Source organism: Nymphalis io, chromosome 21 (genome assembly GCF_905147045.1).
Source record: "Nymphalis io chromosome 21, ilAglIoxx1.1, whole genome shotgun sequence".
Taxonomy (NCBI): domain Eukaryota; kingdom Metazoa; phylum Arthropoda; class Insecta; order Lepidoptera; family Nymphalidae; genus Nymphalis; species Nymphalis io.
In genome coordinates, this window is record NC_065908.1 from 2467127 (window position 1) to 2488707 (window position 21581).

The 21581-nt window shown below is 35.2% G+C and overlaps 1 protein-coding gene across 3 annotated transcripts in view; it reads right to left on the reverse strand.

Moving 5' to 3' along the window:
* LOC126776749 (homeodomain-interacting protein kinase 2) overlaps positions 1-21581 on the reverse strand; it is a 106912-nt gene that overhangs the window by 4012 nt on the left and 81319 nt on the right. The window contains exons 4-23 of one of the 3 annotated variants that reach the window (XM_050499481.1): positions 14822-14976; positions 12561-12630; positions 12088-12223; positions 9771-9989; positions 8975-9129; positions 8579-8755; positions 8191-8344; positions 6999-7100; positions 6416-6526; positions 5871-6086; positions 5581-5700; positions 5078-5268; positions 4833-4898; positions 3852-3956; positions 3409-3569; positions 2893-3095; positions 2278-2529; positions 1922-1999; positions 849-1027; positions 32-130 (exon numbers count right to left, since the gene is read on the reverse strand). In XM_050499481.1, the coding sequence (XP_050355438.1) occupies positions 32-130; positions 849-1027; positions 1922-1999; positions 2278-2529; positions 2893-3095; positions 3409-3569; positions 3852-3956; positions 4833-4898; positions 5078-5268; positions 5581-5700; positions 5871-6086; positions 6416-6526; positions 6999-7100; positions 8191-8344; positions 8579-8755; positions 8975-9129; positions 9771-9989; positions 12088-12223; positions 12561-12630; positions 14822-14976 (2949 nt within the window). Of the gene's footprint in view, positions 1-31; positions 131-848; positions 1028-1921; positions 2000-2277; positions 2530-2892; positions 3096-3408; positions 3570-3851; positions 3957-4832; positions 4899-5077; positions 5269-5580; positions 5701-5870; positions 6087-6415; positions 6527-6998; positions 7101-8190; positions 8345-8578; positions 8756-8974; positions 9130-9770; positions 9990-12087; positions 12224-12560; positions 12631-14812; positions 14977-21581 lie in introns of all 3 variants that reach the window. The other 2 variants (XM_050499479.1, XM_050499478.1) reach the window with 2 other exon arrangements.

The window sequence follows — 21581 nt, forward strand, 5'->3', positions numbered from 1 at the left end:
ACGTCGACTAAGTGCCGGAGGAGGTACTCACGTGTGGTAGTGGTAGGTGGGCACGTAGAGCGGCGGCGGCAAGTACCCGGGGGACACGCCGCCCGGCGACAGCACGCCGCCCGCCGCGCCGGCGCCGCTCCTGACGCAACACACGGACGCGTGAAATTCTTATTCGATAATAAGTCATTTCAAATGTTAGTGTACCAGCGCGAAAATTTTCACTGCCGGGCGAGAATTTTCGCCTTGCTTGAAGGTTTGAAACGTAATTCATCACGCAGGTGGGTGGATATATTCTACGTATGACAATCATAAATAGAATAGAATCGAATATGCTTTATTGTACACGAAAAGAGTTCCAGAACCATTTTAAACACAAACACAAAAGAAACGAAAACTATTTTGTACAAAAGGCGGTCTTATCGCTAAAAGAGCGATCTCTTCCAGACAACCTTTGGGTGAAAGACATGAAATAAATAAATAAATAAAGCGGTAAGCAGGTGTACTAATCATCTTAATTTTTATTTTTTAAATAAATAATATATACATAAACGTACATATATATATAAACCAAAACATTAAAAAAAAATTGATTATGATAATAATAATAATAAATAACAATAAAGTGCGGCAGATAATAAAACAACACTCCCTGATAATTATAAAGATAAATAATTGCCTTGAGTCGGATTTTAAATGTGTTAATAGTTTGAGATTGTCTTAAGTGGAGTGGTAAAGAATTCCATAGGCGAACTGCTTGGACAGAGAAAGAATTGGTATAAAAAGAAGACGATATAAAAGACATAAATAATAAATGTGAGAAACACAAACTCGGTTAAGTATTACAAAAGGGTTCTCACTTGTAGTGCGCGTGCGGGTGGTGGTGCCACGCGTGTGGCGCGTGCTTGTGCGCGGCGGGCGGGCCCACGTTCACGCTCATTCCCATTCCGCTCACTCCACTAACTCCGGTCACTCCACTGACACCGCTCACTCCGCTCACCGCACCGCTCACCGGTAGATATTCTCGACAGCCGCCGCTCTGAAATGTTAATTCGTATGTTAACGCAACTAATAATTTTATTGGCACTTTCTTAAAAACGTCGATGGTAAACCATGATCTATCCACTGAAAAAAAACGTCGGCTAAGCTGTGCTGTGTTACATTTAACCGGTTATGTTATCTATCTACCGATAGATGGCGCTGATTTAATATTTATGTTCCAGCATCGCACTAGTCAGGTTAGACATTCGCAACTGGGTTATAGTCTAAGCCATAATTATTTTAAAACTGATCAAATAATTTAGGTTATATGAACGGTTTCTTTGTTTCATTCACCATTTGATCCACCCAATAATTAACGTAGTAGGAACCAAGATGCTACGTCCCATGTGTCTATAGCAATAAAATATAGAAGCGTTAAACGTACTTATTGATTGTCATAAATCTACCACCGGTTCGAAAATAAGCACCTCAGACTTGAGAAGAACCGATTTTTATATCTAATTTTTTACAATTATACGTAATATACAATAATAGAGTTGTATTTTTTATTTGAAATGGCCTGGAGGCGATCGTTTCATTCCCAAGGTGTGCAAACATCTAAAAAGTCATTGGTTGTGTAATATCCTTTAGCACACAAGCATTCCTTAACGATACTTTTAAATTTCGCAATTGAATATTATGAAGGTTTTCTAGGATCCTGTTAACCAATAAAAGACTGACTAACCCTTGTAATCTAGTAATTGTAGTTGTAAGTTTATACTTGTTCCTGGTGTTAATACATACCGTATTACAATTTAATAATAACATTATCAAATATATATTGAGTACTAGCACAGACATCATGTACAATGCGCACTGAGATTGGACGTAACTCATTTAATACCTACTAATTTTTACTCGTAAATATACTCGTTTCTAGAATGTTACTTACGCTATCCCTCTTGTTGTGTTGCGTGGGAACATACTGATTACATTGATAGTCATTCGTCTGGCGAACCGTCGAACCGCTCTGTAACAAAAAATGTATATTTATCCAAATTATAAAAAAAATATTTTAAATTATTCTAGTTTTTTCGATTAAGTGTACGAAGAAAATTTAAATAAATCGAAAGCAGATTCCTGTCTAAGGTAAATAGTAAATACACGTAAATTTCATAGAAATTGCTGAATAAATATTTTTATAACAGGGTTTTTCGGCTCTAGCATTGCTAGACTTTATACTTCTACTAATGCTGTAGAATTACTAATCATGTCAGTATGTGCGAGAGGGCGTCAGTGAGCACTCACATTGTAGTGCGCGGCGGCGGTCGGCGGGTGGTCGTGGTGCGGTTCCAGCTTGGCCTGCGCCTCCTGCTGCGCGAGCGCCAGCAGCCGCTTCTTCTGGCTCTGCGGCGTCGCCTGCGGGGCGGCTTGGCGCTGCGGCGGCGCTTGTTGCTGCTGCTGCGGCGGGGCCTGTTGTTGCTGCTGTTGTTGTTGAGGCGGAGCTTGTTGTTGTTGCTGTTGTTGTGGCTGCGGCTGCTGCTGCGATTGTTGTTGTTGCTGAAATATATACAAATCGTTTAAAAAAATAATGATGGATTGTCCACTTCATTCATCTGTCTAACATAATAATAAATCTGTCTAAAAAAAAATGTTTAAAAGAGTATGTCATCATTTAACTATTACAAAAATTGAATATCTTTTGATTGACCAAAAATATCAAGTTTAAGTAACACATTTTTTAAATAAACTTTTACGGCATGTTAACGCCCTTACTTATGAATGCTTAGCGGTTTATTAATGAAACAATGGTGTGTCTCCTTCTTTCGAATTTCTAATCAATAATGACAGAAATAGTGAAATCAGTGTTTAACTAAGCAACGTTTATAACGTCTAAATGTTATAATTATGCAGTATTATTACCGTGTGATGATGATGGCAGGGCTGGTGATGTGGCTCGTGCTTCACGTGTCGCTCGTCCCGAGGCGTGCGTGCGCTGCATATCACGCCACCGTTGCTGCTGACCGTCACGCCCGTTGCCGTTGTTGTTGTGTTAGTATTGCTGTTGTTGCCGTTATTCGCGTTGTTGCTGCTAACGTGAGCGTTTGGTGGGCACTCGCGACTTCCTGTAAGTTAATTAAACATTGAGTTATGTTTATTTTTTTAATTAAATTTATCCTTTATTACATGTATAATATATTTTATAAACTTAACAACTGTAAATGTTTGTTATTATTATATTATACGATAATTTGTCACCTGGTATGATAGATATTTTTATATGAACATAGAAATAATAAATATCAATTATGTATTTATCATTTAAGAGATGTAAAATCAGTTAAATAAGCAGATAACTAATATGTTACTCCGCTGTGCGTCTGTATTGTGTGTCGTGGATACAATTCATCTGTATTAATGTTTGTAGTTGGTTATCACCTCTATTATTGCGTGGTTCTGCATCATCGTCGGAGTCAGAGATGGTGATAACGGAGACAGCAGGTGATGGCGTGTCTCGAATGGTGATGGTGTGCGCGCTACAGCCGGCTTCCCACGCGCCAGTGCTACCACTCGCTGTTGTAGTGCTGCCACGAACACTACAATTGGAAAATTTTAACATTTACTACATGCAATTACATAGTAAATTAACTAGAAGTTTATGCCAGTGGACTTTACTAGGAATTTATTTGAAATTATATTAAATATATATAAATATTCAAAGATACTTGTAACTGAATTTAAAATATGAAATAAATAAAAACAAATATGTATAATATTGACTGAGCGATTGTTAGTAATTTGCTTTTGCTTATTATGGAATGACTTCCAGGAAAGAAGAACAAACCCAAAAAAAAAAAAAAATTAATAAATATCCCACATACGTGTGATCATGATGTCGGTGACGTGAGGGCGGGGTGCCCTCTTTGACTCGCTTCTTGACCGGCGACAACTGAGTCGCCTCCTTCTTACTGCCACCGCTCGCCATACTGAATAACCGAAAATTGACATACCATGTAAAACAAGATTAAGAGACCAAGAACTATGTAACACAAATGTTTAAAATTTGGAAATATCAGTTGATATAAGAATTGAAAAGAGTATGTATACCTATCGATAAAAACTCATTAGTTACCATTTTACCATAGCCGAGATGGCTCAGTGGTAAGAACGAGTGAATCTTAACCGATGATCATGGGTTTAAAACCCGGGCAAGCACCACCGAATTTTCATGTGCTTAATTTGTGTTTATAATTCATCTCGTGCTATACGGTGAAGGAAAACATCTAGAGGTAACCTGCATGTGTCTAATTTCACTGAAATTCTGCCACATGTGTATTTCACCAACCCGCATTGGAGCAGCGTGGTGGAATAAGCTCCATACCTTCTCCTCAAAAAGGGAGAGGTCTTAGCCCAGCCCAGTGGGACATTCACTAACTCCATTCATTTTATTATCATTATAACCTTGTATATAAAATATATAAAATATTATAAAATGTTTTTTTTACATAATAAATTGATTACATTTAAATAAAAACAAGTACATTGATGTTTTGCAAAAAGAAATATACTCGTATTGTAGTATAGTTTGCATTTAATTATAATAAGTTTATTTTTTTAAATGTTAACCTTGTGTTTTATGATAATTTTATCAATCTACTATCTACTTATAAAAGAGGCTTTAAAAAAAACTAAATGTATCATTGTATCCGCATTACACAATAGAATAATGCTGTAAGGAACTAAGATAATACTAATCAATGTCAGATTTAAAACAAAAAGAATCTGAAAAAACGAAAGACTATTAAGATTTTTAATTATAATTTAACATTTTGAGGGTTTATAAAGAGAGCATTGTTGTATACCTGTACTGATGCGCTTGGTGATGCGGCTGGTAGTGCGGCACGGCGCTCGTCTGCTGCTTTGTTGATCTGTTGACAATGCTCCAATTTTTACTATCTATTTTTATAATTTAAATACGTTTAAAGTCATCGTGTAACAACATCAGAGTTATTTCTTTAAATTCAATCCAATTATAATTCTTTACACAATTTATAAGATCATTTTTTGTTATCAATTACTAGAGTTTAATCAAAATTGAACAACTGACCTTTTGTGCGGGTGGTGGTGGTGCGCGTGGTGCGGGTGGTAGTCCCACACGTCGGGCTCAGGCAGCGGCGCGGGCTCCACGATAAGCGGCGCTCGCCACTCGCCCACGTCGCTGACCCCCACGCCCACGCCCACACCGTGCTGATGGTGCGCTGCCGCAGCTGCGGCGGCGGCTGCTGCCAGTTGTTGCACCTGTGGATAGGAAAACGATGATGAACGTGATTTGTGATGGTCAAGATACCGTGTGTGAGTTGGAATCAGACAAAAGACAAAATCGGGCTTAAAAATGTAACATGAGGTTAGAAGATACTATTTTGATTACCATTTATAAATTTAAAAAGCAATATTGATCAACAACAATTTCTCTAATTTCTCAAAACTTGTTACCGTATGTTTTTTTATTATTTCACGAGGATCAAAATTCTAGAGTACTAAAAATAGCACAAACGATTGTACTCTGAGAATGTGAACGGGATGTACGTAGACGAGAGGTCGGCGGCGTACCTGGTAGGCGGGCTGGCACAGGATGGAGGACACGAACTGGTGCGGGAAGGGCTCGGCCGCGCGCGCCGCGTACTGCCGCGCGCCGCCCACCGCCACGCGCCCGCCGCCGTACAGCTGGTACTGCACGCGGGACACAATGATTAGTATACGACTACTCTATTTTTCTCTGCCGAAACCGATGTTTATATCTTCAAAGTTTATTTAAATACGTTTCATGGATGTATGTTTTTTTTATAACAAAATTCTTTAAGTAAAAATAATGTAAGCATAAGCTCGTCGAGACCCCATACCAGGTTGTCGTAGGGCGCAGCTCGCAGCCTCTGTTGGTTGATGGTGAGAGCGAGATGGTGCGCGGAGGGCGCGGCGGGCGCAACCACTCCGCCCACGTACTCGCCTCCTCCCACTCCCACGCCGACGCCACCGACACCCACGCCCACGCCACCCACGCCGCCGACGCCACCCACTCCGCCCACACCGCCTACGCCGCTACCGGAGCGACGGCATACCTGATGATGATTACAATTTATTAAATAAATATAATACTCATTTATTGCTAGTGTTGTTTACATTACATTATTATTAGAAAGCCCCCGTTTCAATTTATTTTAAATACCATTCAACAATTAATTAAGAGACACATTTGAAAAGATGACTACATTTTAAATAAGTTTTTAAGCCCTTTCCAGATTATTCCCTATAATTAAAAAAGGGGAGAAAAAGGGACAAACTATATATTTTAAATTAATTAAATAAACCAAAAAAAAAATGTAAATCGATTTAACTAAAGAAGCATTAACGGCTTCAAATAATGCAAGATATGAAAAAGAGCCATCACCTCCATCATCTGCACGGAGGCCTTGACGTTGTTGCAGTGCGCATAGTCGACGAGGTGGGCGAGCGTCACGAACGCGTGGTTGAGCGCTTCGCCCGGAGTTATCCTGCGTTCCTGGAAACATTCATTAGTCACTTTACTAAAATTTCAATTAGAATAGGTACGCTTTAAAAAAAATTACTTGATATCTTGAAATTGAATATTTCTTGAAAAAATATTACACTCTATGTTAACCTGTTGTACTGATGAAACTATAAAATATCTATTTCATTACAGACGAAGATCTTTAGCAAAGAATATTCGTGAGAATTAATTGTTTTATATAAATTTTTCGTAAAACTTAAAAAAAATCAAAACAATATATTTTACATTTACCACACTAGGTAATTAAGAAATATCAGGTGTTCAAGGTGATGTAAGTTTTTTTTTTTTAAATTTATTTAAGCTTATAATAATGCATAGACAAGATTTCGTCATTTTATAATTGTCAAGGCGAGTGACACGTATTATGAAACGCCAAGTGAATGGCAACAAATTGCTAGAAAAAATCGAGTTACGTCTCAAATTAAAATAAAATTAAACTCACTTGGTCCATAGTAAGCATTCTCTTCAGTAAATCAATGAATTCCCTTCTATCAGCTTTCTCGGCCAACAGTTGACCGCCTTCAAGATCCGTTGGTACGTTCACCTGACAAATCACATATATATTAAAACATATTTATTTTTCTATTTATATAAAAAAAAAAATTCTGTCTAGACCGCGCACGACTGAAGACTGAGGATATTTAAAAATAACTATGAAACAGTAAATAATTAAATATCCACTAAATGTATGCATCATGAATTTAAATGAATTCTATTTCCGGCATTGTTATAAGAAAATTAACATATTACATTATATTTAACAATTAAGTTTAAACAAATACTATATATTTAAGTAACACAGTCTAACTGCTAGTTATATATATATATATATATATATATATATATATAATCATATTTATATATATATATATATATAAATATGATTATATAGCTATGATTAATTTTATATATATATATATATATATATATTTATATTAAATTACATAATATAATCAAAAATAATCTAGATGTAGTATTTCAGTAACAGCCTCTTCTTTTTTTAAGAATTATTTATTAACAAAATAATAATGAAGCCATTACATCTTTAACTCTTTATATTAATGAAATATATATACTTTTTAACCGGCAATTACATTCTCTATATATATTGTATAAGTAACATATTATGTAATTTAATTTACACATTGTTTGTATTTTTTTTTAAATTATTTTAGCTGTCAGTGTTATCGGAAATCAGTTAATAAATATATAAGTGATGAACGACATTATTGTTTTAGACCATTTATATCTGCTTTATTTTGCTACTGTATTATTGTTATGACCTTTGTATTATTGTAATACACTGCGTGTTATACATTCTTAATAACTCGGTCAACAGGCGTTAGGTAAAAACATATAAATAATTTCAATGTATTATATCGTACTATGAAGAAATATCTAGAATAAATACGTGTTCACCGTGTAGTTCGGGTAAGTTCAACGACCGTTAGACATTCAAACTAAAAAAGACCTTATTTGTATAGCGTTAAGATATTACGATTGTGGTAGTACGTACCTCTATCTCATTATTACCTTTTAAATTATAAAAAAAAATACAAAACAAAAGTGTGTCTTTATTATTACATAGGTTTATTATTATTTATACTTGTTTGACGTTAAAAAATAATACTGACTTGTCCAATATCGTCGAGGCAATTGAAGATGTATTTCCTGGCTTCCTTGCTCTTGATGCCGGTCTCGAGCTCGTGCTCCTCGGGTGTCTTGAGGCGCCAGAATGGATACGTGCTGTCCACGTCGCGGTAGAAGAACTTGGCTGTTTTCGACGCACTGGAATTTACACAATATATGTTTAATATAAATACAAATGCATGTTATTCGTTTTCTTTTTAAGATCTTTCTGCTTTGACAATAAAATATTTTATAAGTTTGAATTGGTGATTGTAGCCAATCATGCTAAATGATTGGATATGTTAAATAATGATTACATGCAATATTTTCATTCATGTAAATAGTTATTATTTATATAAACATATTGAACATTACTTATTAGTAATGCTGTACCTGTTGAGCATGTGCTCGGTGGGCAGGCCCTGCGTCTGCGAGATGTACCGGATCTGGTCGTACTCCGAGGAGCCGGGGTACAGCGGCCAGCCCAGGAACAGCTCGGCCACCACGCAACCCAAAGACCACATATCAATCGCCTCACAGAACGCCAGGCCCAGGATTATCTCCGGCGCCCTGAATAAGAAACGAGAATAATATATAGAATTACAGTTTCGTAAAAAATGCATATATGGTTTGTTTTAACCAAATCTAAAAACCAACACCAATAAAATATTTATGATTGTTTATAATTTCGTTTTGTGTGTCCTTGAAATTTTCTAACTTTTACTTACACTGTATATATGTGATGTAACTTAATTATATTCGGTGATTATTATCGAAACGCCTTCCTACCTATAGTATCTGCTCTGCAGGTACGTGTTGCAGACGGCTTTGCTGACATGCGAGGCGCTGCCGAAGTCGATGACCTTGACGCGGTAGGGTTGCCGCGCCGGCTCCACGAGCATTATGTTCTCTGGCTTCAGGTCCGCGTGGATCAGGCCCAGTTGCTATGTAACCATAACGAAAAAAAAAAAAAACATTAGCTATGATTAAATCCAACAGCTGATGAAGCACGCCTACATTTTTTTTTTCATATTAGAGGAAACAAATTATTTGTACAAGTACAGTATATTTAATTTAAAACAACTATATTTTTTAATTTATAATCGGACGCATACAAGGTCAAGTGGTCACGATCGCCCATAACCACTGACTATGTCTTAGGATGATGGTACTTAACGTCCATTATTAATTAGTACTTGCTGCTTGACTATGGACTAAGGCGTTAAAACTCTCGTGCTATACGACACTGGCGCATATAATAAATTGGACATAAATAATATACTGGTGGTAGGGCTTTGTGCAAGCTCGTCTGGGTAGGTACCACCCACTCATCAGATATTCTACCGCAAAACAGCAATACTTGATATTGTTGTGTTCCGGTTTGAAGGGTGAGTGAGCCAGTGTAATTACAGGCACAAGGGACATAAAATCTTAGTTCCCAAGGTTGGTGGCGCATTGGATATGTAAGCGATGGTTGACATTTCTTACAATGCTAATGTCTAAGAGCGTTGGTGACCACTTACCATCAGGTGGCCCATATGCTCGTCCGCCTTCCTATTCTATAAAAAAAAAAAAATATTCATACCTTCAGTTTCAGCAGCGCCGTCAGGACCTGCTGCAATATCGGGCGGATGTATTTGAGCGGCAACGGCGAGAACTTGTTCTGTTTAAGGAAGTCGTAGAGGTTCTGCTCGAGCATCTCGAACACGAGGCATGTGTGCGAGCGATGCTGGAAGCATTCGTAGGCGCGGACGAAGTTGAACTCGTCCGCTGACTCTTGAGACAAACGTGAGAGGATGGACACCTGTCGGGGGAATTGTTTATGTTTAAGTGTAACCATTTTATTTTGCAGATGTTTTTCTATTGCAAACCCCATGTACCTAATCATATTATTTTTCCTGATAATTCTAGAACAAATTTATCATTCATAACCCTTATTCGTTTAATTTGGTTTATTGCAGTGTGTTTTATTTATGTATGCAAGCAAAAGGAATTTTTAAACTTTAACCTGCCGACCGAATGTATGACGCCAACTTTCTCTGGTAATCCTTTTGCTGGTGAGTCGATTTCCGTCGCAATACGGGTACGCCAACATAAATTGACACACTAAACAGTGGTCATATTTATGAATGCGCTCATTGCAAATTTTGCCTTACGACACCAACGGATTTAATTGGGAGAGTATTTTTCCTACATTGTAAAAAAAAAATACATTATCCCAATACAAATGTTATGTATTTTAATATACTTATCAAAATATATATTTGTATATTAATCGTAAGAGATAGATCATTAAAGATACACATTATTTTTATTGTGTGTTATATGATATATTATATATTTATTTTATTTACATCTAATTAGAACGGCGATTTCCCTTTCACTAACATTAATAAATAATTTAATATTAAAAAAATATATAAATTAGAAGAATCCCAAAAGGAAAGAGTATAATAATAACAATTAAATTTATCAACAGTAATATTGCGATAATTTTAGTTTAATTTAATTTAAATTATATGGTACGATTTCCATTAATTCGTCGTTTTAAGGGAATCAATTTACAAATTACGAATATTTGCTTCATATTTCGTGACCGTTGAACATTTTATTGTTTTTATTCCATCTGTGCAAATAAAAATCGAGGACGGCGATTTATTGAGTTACGAAGCCGTTTCTTCATATCTCAGCAATTTTTATATGTTTTTATATAAAACGATATCTATCAATAAATATTGTTTGAATTATTTATAAAAAAATTATGATTATGAAAGATTTCTTCTCAAATATAGTGAAGCAAGAATAATATAATATGTATTTTTCATCACGATATATTAAATATTGTCATAAAGTATATTCGTTTGTTTATATATGAAGATTTGATTACTCAATTATATGGGCACGTTGAAATCTTCAAAGCGATATATATTTCGCGGCGAGAGCGCTTGGTCGAGTAAACACAAACATTTCGATATCTGGACCATTGCCAAGAACAGCGGCTACGTGTTACGACGTATGTATGGAAAAAGAAATTGAAACTTTTGAAAAACAACATACAATATATTTAAAATTTTAGATTAAGGATGAAAATATGATGTTATCTCAGGCGATTGCATTACGAATCAATGATAACGATTGCGCTCATGGTCGACTTTGTCAATATAATCTAAAAACGGTATTGTTGAAGACGTCGAGTTGAAGAGTTATTTATTGTTATATACAACAATAAACGTATACCATAGGTAGTCTTATAACTGTCCTAGTGTTACTACTAAGTTTTGTAGGTGCATAATATCTATACGACCCGGTGGTCCTGGGTTCAATACCCAGGTCGGGCCAATAAAAAGTTATTGGGTTTTTCTGTCAGAAAATTCTCAGTAGCAGCCCGAGTATGGAAGTTGGAAGTGTGTACACTCCCGTTCCTCAGCAAGCACGTAAAAGCCGTTGGTTCTCGCCTGAACTCTTTCCGGTCGTGTCGGATTGCCGTCCCATCGGATTATGAGAGTTAGGGGATAGAGAGTGCACTTATGTTTGCGCACACACTTGTGCACTATAATATCTCCTGCGTAGTTGGCTAATCTCTCTTGAGATTGGCCGCCGTGGCCGAAATCGATCTGAAGGACATTATATTATTATAATATCTATATGTTTGTATAAAAGAATAACTGACTGACTGACATTTCAACGCACGGATGAAAGTTTGTTTGAAAATTCTTAATTTTTGAAGAAAGAGCTATGGAAATAATTATTTAGCTATTAAGTATGATGACTCGAGCGAAGACACGTGAACGTTAGTAATTCTTTAAAAAATAGTAGTATCACCGGGACCAGTGATCATGAATGTGGATATTCAACCATTCCATGTATAATGTTATAGTGTTTATGTTTTATGTAAATCTCACCTCAATCTGCCCCTGGCGAGCATAGCTGGGATGGTTTTTAAGGATCTTGATGGCAACTATCTCGTTGGTGCCCTTCTTCCAGCACTTCACCACCTGTCCGAAGGTGCCTCGCCCGAGGAACTCCAACACCTCGTACCTGATGAAAAATAAACAAAACACACTTGGTCTAAAAAAATGTATTTAAAAGATTTGTACCCTATATGATTATACAAGTGTTAATTAACTAGAGGTAACAAAATAACAAATACAGGTACTGCAAAGTGAGTTCTTATTTTTAATTAAATCACTAAGTCTTCAAAATATACATCCAGTAAAGATATGAAGCATAACATGAAGCAATTGAATAAATAAGTATTTAAAATAAAATAGAAAATGGAATTAAAAAATGCGTCATAGATGAATTTATTATAAATTTTACTATATTAATACTATAGCATATTAAATGCAATAAAATTAAAAGATTAATAGATTACCTATTCGACGAGGAGTAGAGCACCTCGTGCTGCACCAGCTGGTAGTCGCCATCGCCACCGCAGCCGGAGCCTGCAGTGGTGTCGCGTTGCAAGACATCACGTGACATCGCATGACGTCGCGTGACGACGCCGCAAAGGTACCGCACCCGCATGAAAACATAAGCCCCATAAATAATATAGCGAACTATAACATCATTTATAAAACTGGTGGTAGGGCTTTGTGCAAGCTCGTCTGGGTAGGTACCACCCACTCATCAGATATTCTACCGCAAAACAGCAATACTTGATATTGTTGTGTTCCGGTTTGAAGGGTGAGTGAGCCAGTGTAATTACAGGCACAAGGGACATAAAATCTTATCTTCTCTCTTGTCATTGAAAAAGCTTATACGATTATCATATAACACGTTCTTGTATTTTTACTTCATTTTAATCACGAATAAATTTAAGTGTTTGTGGATATTGGAAACTGAAAATTATCCTTGTACGGTATTAGATTTATAAATACGATTAACATAGAAATGTTTCTTCCAATTCTACATAAAATTTACACTCGAAAACAACATCGGAGAATTATAGTGCATTAAAATTCAATCAAGCCATGAAGTACGACAGCTGTTCTGTTGCTGTTATCTCCTAGTAGGTTGTTTGAAATTTATACAACAATACGTTCACCCTGCACAGGCGCAGCACCTTATACGGATAACATGTCCTTATTTTAAAATGACATAAGACTTATCTTTAATTGTTTAGTTCATATTAAGTTCTTATTAATTTATCTAAAATGAGTATATCCTTGAAAATATTATAACATCAAAAAAACATTATCGGTCATGATATATTATAATATGTAAATGGATACATAAGAATGTGTGTGTTTTGACAATCAACAAGTAATTCATTATAATGATGAACGATAACGTAACTTTTGATAACGCTACTTATATTCGTATGCTATTGCAAAAAATCGTTCGTTGCGTAAAACATCTGTGTATAAATTAAACAAATTATCGTATTGCGTCATACGCCCATGTGCAGTTATTTGTATACAATAAATAAATACGTTTAAAAATACGGGTTATACGAAAAAATGTCTATATAGGAAATCTAACCGGTGCTCACTGAGAGATTGCAACTTTCCTTCTATTTATTTTATCATTTTTCGATTGACTGACAAAGCCTAAACCGGACATAGAAACTTAAAAATCAGATACACCCTTCGCTTTGTAGCGTAAAGGTGGATTTTGCGTGCACTGCATGCGCCCTCTCAATCTTTAAATTCATATAACCAACCCGTTCATAGACAATAAAATAAACTTGTTTTGAAAACGCAAATATAATGTTTTTTTTTTAATTCTACGAGCAAAGCCGCAATTGTTACACTTTTATATATTTAATATATTAATATCATAAATGTACTGTTGTTGTTGGCAATGTAATAGTGATTGGCACTCCTGACTTTTAAATATATACCAAGGTTATCAATATAACATAACAATATATTATGTATGTATACCGTTTTAATTCATATCAATGTGCCATTTACGTTTATTTCAGTCAATTTATTTTACAACGATTTTATCTGTTGTTTTCGCTTAGTGGTTATTTAATTTAGGCTATACTATAATGTATAAAAAAGCCGAGATGGCCCAGTGGTTCGAACGCGTGAATCTTAACCGATGATCGTGGGTTCAAACCCGGGCAAGCACCACTGAATTTTCATGTGCTTAATTTGTGTTTATAATTCATCTCGTGCTTGACGGTGAAGGAAAACATCGTGAGGAAACCTGCATGTGTCTAATTTCATTGAAATCCTGCCACATGTGTATTCTACCAACCCGCATTGGAGCAGCGTGGTGGAATAAGCTCCAAAACTTCTCCTCAAAAGGGAGAGGAGGCCTTAGCCCAGCAGTGGGACATTAACAGGCTGTTACTGTTATACTAGACAATTTTTTAGAAAAAAAAAAAAGATTTTGTATCATTATAAATTTAAGATCGAGAACTTTTGTCTATCTGACATAAATTTTTAATAGAGGAATATTATATTCCCAAGGGAAAAAATATATGGAAATATTTAACTACTACTACTATTATTAAAGTTGAAAATAATGTTTTCATGTGTTTCGAATGCACTTTTATAAATTACTATTGTGAACGAACCTGAAACCTTCGCTAAGATAAGTGGTATGTATGTGTGATATTATGCATGTTTGTGAATATTATAATAGGAGGTAACAACAATTGGGTGATCATACGTTTGTTACCTTGCGGCTGGGCCGGGTGGTTGGCCCCGCCCGCCGCCAGCTGCTTGCTGTGCGCCGTCGTCGTGCCGCCGTGCCCGCCCGTCCTGTGCCGCGCGCTGCCCGCCGCGCCTCCCGCCGCCGCCACCGCCTCGCGACGTGATCTGCTATCTTCCACACTGTGACAGAAAATTATCATGTTTAGAATACCAGCGGTAGGACTTAGTGCATGCTCGCCTGGCCAGGTAACATTCACTCGACAGTTATTCAACCGCAAAACATCAATACTTTGGCTTGCTGTGTTCCGGATCGAAGTGCGAGTGACCCAGTGTAATTACAAGAACCAGGGATAGAAACTTAGATCCCATTGCTGGTGGTGATTTTAATGGATATCCAATTTTAGATGTTTGTAGGCTTCATCTACATATATTTAAAAAAACAAACTATTAACTATTAAACTAATATTGTCACCGATACGAGTTTTATAACTTACAAATAATCATGTGTCACTCTGAAAAATAATAATGACTTATGCGTTTAACAGTAGGTACTTTTTACACATTCACATGCACAGATTTTGAAAATAATTGAAAATAGCTATCGTCATGCGGAAAAATAATCAAGCAAGTTTTTCATCTCTAGATACATGTTGAATCTGATTAATTCGATGTATAATTCCATCAACTGCAACATTAAAACCTCTTTCAACACAACATGAGTACTATGACATTTGATCAATTCCATTTCACGTCGTTGTATTCCGAAACAATTAAAAATGTAAAAGGACATACAGAAAATTAACTAGTTTATATGGTAACAAAAAATCTGCTTTAATTTACATTTTAAATCATTCTTCGATATATTAAACTATACATTATATGACACATATATAACTTGATTACGATTGTCGTTGATCTAGTGGCTTGATATAAGGCCGCAGATCCCGATATCAAAATTTTCCTGTCTAAAATTTCTCAATAGCAGTTCCGAAGTCTGGGAGATGAGTGTGCTTTCCCGGCCCTCGAAATGCACATACCGTTGTTCCAGCGCCTAAGCTCTTGCCGGTCGTGTCGGATTAGCCGTCCCATCGGATTACGAGATTAGTGTGGGAACAGAGAATGCACCTGTGTTTGCGATACACTTGTGCTCTATAATATTCTGATCAGTTGACTAATACTACTACTAAGAATGGCAGCCGTGAATGTACTCCGGTCAGGAGTACAGGATCATAACTTATTGTTTTTGACATTTCTTTTTTTGTGAAATAATTATATATAAGCTTGTTTACACTTTAATAATATTTTGATTATTATAGTTATTTTTATTAAAGTTATTTACTTAATCATTGACTGCCTCGTTGGTCTAGTGGCTTGATATAAGGCCACAGACCCTGAGGTCCTGGGTTCAATTCTCAGGTCGAACCAATAAAAATTTATTGGGTTTTTCTGTCAGAAACTTCTTAGTGGCAGCCCGGAGTTTGGAAGTTGGAAGTGTGTACACTCCCATTCCTCGGAAAGCTCGTAAAGCCGTTGGTCCTGCGCCTGAACTCTTTCCGGTCGTGTCGGTTTGCCGTCCCATCGGATGATGAGAGTTAGGGAATAGATAGTGCATCTGTGTTTCCGCACACACTTGTGCACTATAATATCTTCTGCGTAGTTGGCTAATCTCTCATGAGATTGGCCGCCGTGGCCGAAATCGGCCTAAAGCACATTATTACTTAATCATTATATGTACATATTGCATTAAGTAAGAGTAAGTAACAGCCTGTAAATGTCCCACTGCTGGGATAAGGCCTCCTCTCTCTCTCTCCCTTTTTGAGGAGATGGTTTGGAGCTTATTCCACCACGCTACTTCAATGCGGATTGGTGGAATACTCATGAGGCAGAATTTCGATGAAATTAGACACAACTTCCTCACGATGTTTTCCTTCACCGAAAAGCACGAGATGAATTATAAACAGAAATTAAGCACATGAAAATTTAGAGGTGCTTGCCTGGGTTTGAACCCACGTTCATCGGTTAAGATTCACGCGTTCTTACCACTGGGGTATCTCGACTTTATAATATATTGCATTACAAAAATAAAATACAATAATTAGATCAACTTAACTTAATGGTTAGCACGTTGCGTTCGCCTGTAATTGGTATAGCATTTAATGATGTAGTTCTTTATATATATTATTTGTGTCGTAACAATGTATATAATGTTAGCAGACCTTAATTATCGTAAGAATTATAATAACACTTATAATATTACATAACAACAATACTAAGACAACAATCATAATAACATACTAAAATTCATATATAAAATAATAATTTTATATGTATATGAATTTTAGTGTTTGTGAAGCTAGATAAACTCATTTTACATGACTGGAAAAGCGGTATTTGAATAAATTAAATTATATACTCATAAATAGTTATTTATATAAATAGTTAATCAAGTGATTCGAGATTCTATTTTTCTGCATAAGAAATGGATGTTCATAATGCAATCATATTCATTATGATTTTTGTTTTATGTTTTGTTATATATATATGTTATAGCCACGTTAGCCAAACGCAAACAAAACATAAATTTTAACATTTTTCGTAATTTTCTGACGATTCAAACACTACAGTGTCCGTGGTCACAAGCAGTCGTTTAATTCAAATGATTTAGGTGTTAATAAAACCTTTAAAATTTAAAATAGTTCAAAATAAAGTAACATCAGGCGGGCAACCATAAAAGCCCGGCGGGTTGCAGTTTGAGTACTGCTAATCTAAAAGACCTTAAAATTTATTTTGTTTATTCTTTAGTTACAATAATAATTACGCAGGTACTGTTTACCTGAGAAACAAAAGCGTTAAGCGTAAATACGTTAACAACAATAACTTTGAAAAAATAAAACTGCAATTATGAACAAATAACAAAGCTTTACAAAATGATATTTTATTCATCCGATATACTCCACACTGACGCTACACTCAGTAACTGTGTCATTCCCAATTCCCAGGCCAATCTCGTTGGTGTCAACATATTATACCCCTGGCAAAAGTTCCTTTGAATTTTGCTAGCAATTTGTATTTCGGCGTTTATGTAGCTCGCGTGCAATAGCAAATTATATTTTAAAAGTTCAATAATAAAGAGCCCTCATTACTCCGTTTATTGAACATAATCATTTATTTGTGAAACTGATTTTATATAGTTTATAAGTAAGAGGTGAACTTAAAATCGAATTTGTTAACACTAATTTGAATATATAATATCTTCAATAAGCCTAGCCAGTTTTTGTGTAAAACAATTCCTAATTTATATTTAAGAATATTTGATTAGCTGTGATCACTTTTGAAGTGTAAATTATAAAATATATGTTTATATATCGTGTGTATTATTATTATTAATATTTATTATTCAAAAAGGTTGACTTACTATTCCTCGACATCAATTTCATCTTCAAAAGATTCTTCATCTTCAAACCTAACTTTAGGCATGGACAAATCCATTTCGAACACACACAATATCTACACTATATACAGCTTATACATAAGCTTACATTATAACCTTAGATCGATGAATATTTTTAAATAAACTACACTGCACTCTATTCGTCTGCTACTTGTCGAGCTGCGCAGGCGCATATTTCGATGGTTGGGGGTAAAATGACGCTATTAACGAGCACCGGGGGTGGCGAGGGGAACGTTTAGAGTAAGGGGAGGGGGTACCAGGTAGCTAGGGGTCGCATAAATCCCGAATTCCTCGTATTATTTAGTTTGTAAAAATAAAAAGAAATGCGTACGCGCAGTTAGCATTACCGGCAATTTGTAAAGTAGTTAACTGATTACTTGTTTGTAATGTCGATGTCATGGAATAGTTTATATAATTAGTAGAATTGTTTTCGTCGCTTGGTATATATATATACACATATAAAAAAGAGTAATATTTGACATAAGTACATTGCTGTAAATTATCGATGTTGAAATAAAAGTTTCATTTACATATAAATATTTATAACATTACATATTCATAATTAATATTTAACATGTATCATATATTTAGTAAAACGTGCTCGATTTTTTTATATAGACAAATGCATTAATAAAAAAAAAAAAATACTTTTTACTAAAAGCAAAGTGTTTCACAAGTACTCGTAAGCATTAGCTTTACCCTCATATAACGGGTTCCATTATCTTTTCGATAGGGGTAAATGGTAGCTTATCTGCAAACGATAACGGACATACTGTACTTTCTATATGCATGAAAAGCCGCTTCGAAAATTGATTCTTAGAATAAAATCACCCTGTTCTTAATATACAATCACCCTGTTCTTAATATACAATCAGCCTGTTCTTAATATACAAATAGCCGATTCACGTAACATCGCTGCTAATTAAAATTCTTGGATTTCAATAGCTATTTTAATTAAAAACGGCATTAGCCTTTTCGCTATGCTCGAAGTTACTCTGAAGGTCGCACCAGAAACTAGGCGATTCAAACAAAACACGGCAAATATAACAGAGAAAGTCCTTAGGCTAGCTGGTAGTGACGTCGTAGGCAAAATACGCTACATGCTATTGAAAAATAAAAGCCTAGGATCTGGCTCAGTGACGTTTCCCAAGAAGAGACTTATGTGATATATCCAGCTTAAGTTATGGACTACTACATGTATCCTAATAATGAAGATAAAAAACCATTTAATTTTGAGCGGGTAGCAGAAATTTTATCTATTATAATAATAATATAACGAGTTTACAATAGAAACATATTTATTTATTCGACTACTCTACTAGCGTCGTCAGAGAAAGTTTGAAAGCATCACGGTACATTAGACGATATAATGTCCTGATTGGCTATAAGATGAACCTATAGATGGAATATGTAAACGATAACATTTGTGTGGAAGAATGATGGACCAACTTTTACAGGCGGTAGGGCGAACTGATCTGGGTACAGATAACTCATAGTCTAACACAAAACAGCAGCACTTAAGATTTGTTTCGGTTTGGAAGGTTAGTGTCGGATGGACGTTCTAATCACAGAGACGAAGGAGATCTAATTAGTGTCCATAGTTAACGATACATTGACGTCATAATAATATATTATTTAAAATTTTTTTTTATATAGAATAGGAAGGCGGGCGAGCATATATATGGTCCACCTGATGGTAAGTGATCACCAACGCCCATAGACATTGATATTGTAAGAAATGTTAACCATCGCTTACATCACCAATGCGCCACCAACCTTGGGAACTAAGATGTTATGTCCCTTGTGTATGTAATTACACTGGCTCACTCACCCTTCAAACCGGAACACAACAATACCAAGTAATGCAGTTTTGCGGTAAAATATCTGATGAGTGGGTGGTACCTACCCAGACGAGCTTGCACAGAGTTCTACCACCAGTAAAAGTATATAATAGTAGTCTTTAAAGTACTCAGGGAATAGTTGATATTATTTCAAAAGAACCGATATCTATAGGGTACTGCGTACCATCACGAGACTGACTTCAAAGAAATGGGAAATGTACGTTTAACAACAACGCTCGTTAGCTGAATACTGTTGAATGCATTATTAATAGCTATTAGTAAATTATACTGAGAAACTTTAATGATCTCTTCAGATAAAATGTCATTTAAATATGTTACTTAATTGCTTATAGCGGAGAATAATTAAGGAATGTTTTTATTGAAACTAATTTTGATTTTTTTAGAAATTAATTCGACGAGACGTCAATGTTTAGATAGATCACTAGTCTAGAACTATTAAGTCTAAAAAGGTTAACGGGTTGTTTGTAAAATTAGACATAGTATTTAGTTTGTTAATCGTTTCTATGTTCCAAAGTGCCACGTCTGTCTGCCTGTCAACGCGATAAACTAATACTACTAATAATCAAACTAAAACTAAAAATACTACCAAATGGACTTTTATATGGTTTTCACCACTAAAACATATATATATATATATATATATATATATATATATATATATATATATATATATATATATATATATATACATATATACATATATTGTGTAAATATACAAATCATAATGAATTATACACCTAAATGTTTTATTGGTATATGAAATATGACGATAGTTATTGAAGATGACAATCTTAATCAAACAAGTAGGATAAATAATGACAACTGGTAGGTTTACTGGCGAGCGCCAAGTAAACCAATAAAGTAAATAGTAATATGCGTTACTATAAAAACGTTATATAACAGAATACCTTGTTGCCTCAAAAACAGTAAGTTTTTCGATTCGCGACCGTCTTGTGAAACATTTTTAAATGGTAGGTATTAACTTACAATCCGAACATAAATAATTCACTCAAAATTATTAAATATAATAAATGATACATAAACACACAAAGCAAAATCTCAGCAGGAATGCTTATAATACACTTACAACATAAAAATTAAATAAGATTAATATAGTTATTGTTAACATCGTGATATATAAAAAAAGAACATGTGCAAATGTATGGTTAGCGAAGGTCCGTTAATATCAGACATTTAACGTGGCATACATTTTTGGTTCCGTTCATATCTACAGACAATATCGTTAACACGATACACGTATATGTAACATATTTCGAAAAGCGTGTGATGTTAAAATGTCTGTAGATATCATAGGACCTTATTTTACTTGAAGCTTTGGATGTGATATGATAAAGCAGGCAAATGATATCGTATTAGAGTTAGCTTTGCTAGGAAATGTGACATGTAAGAGATATATTTATATAAGGTTTAGCTTATTATTTTGCTTGATGAAGTATAAATAATGATAAAAT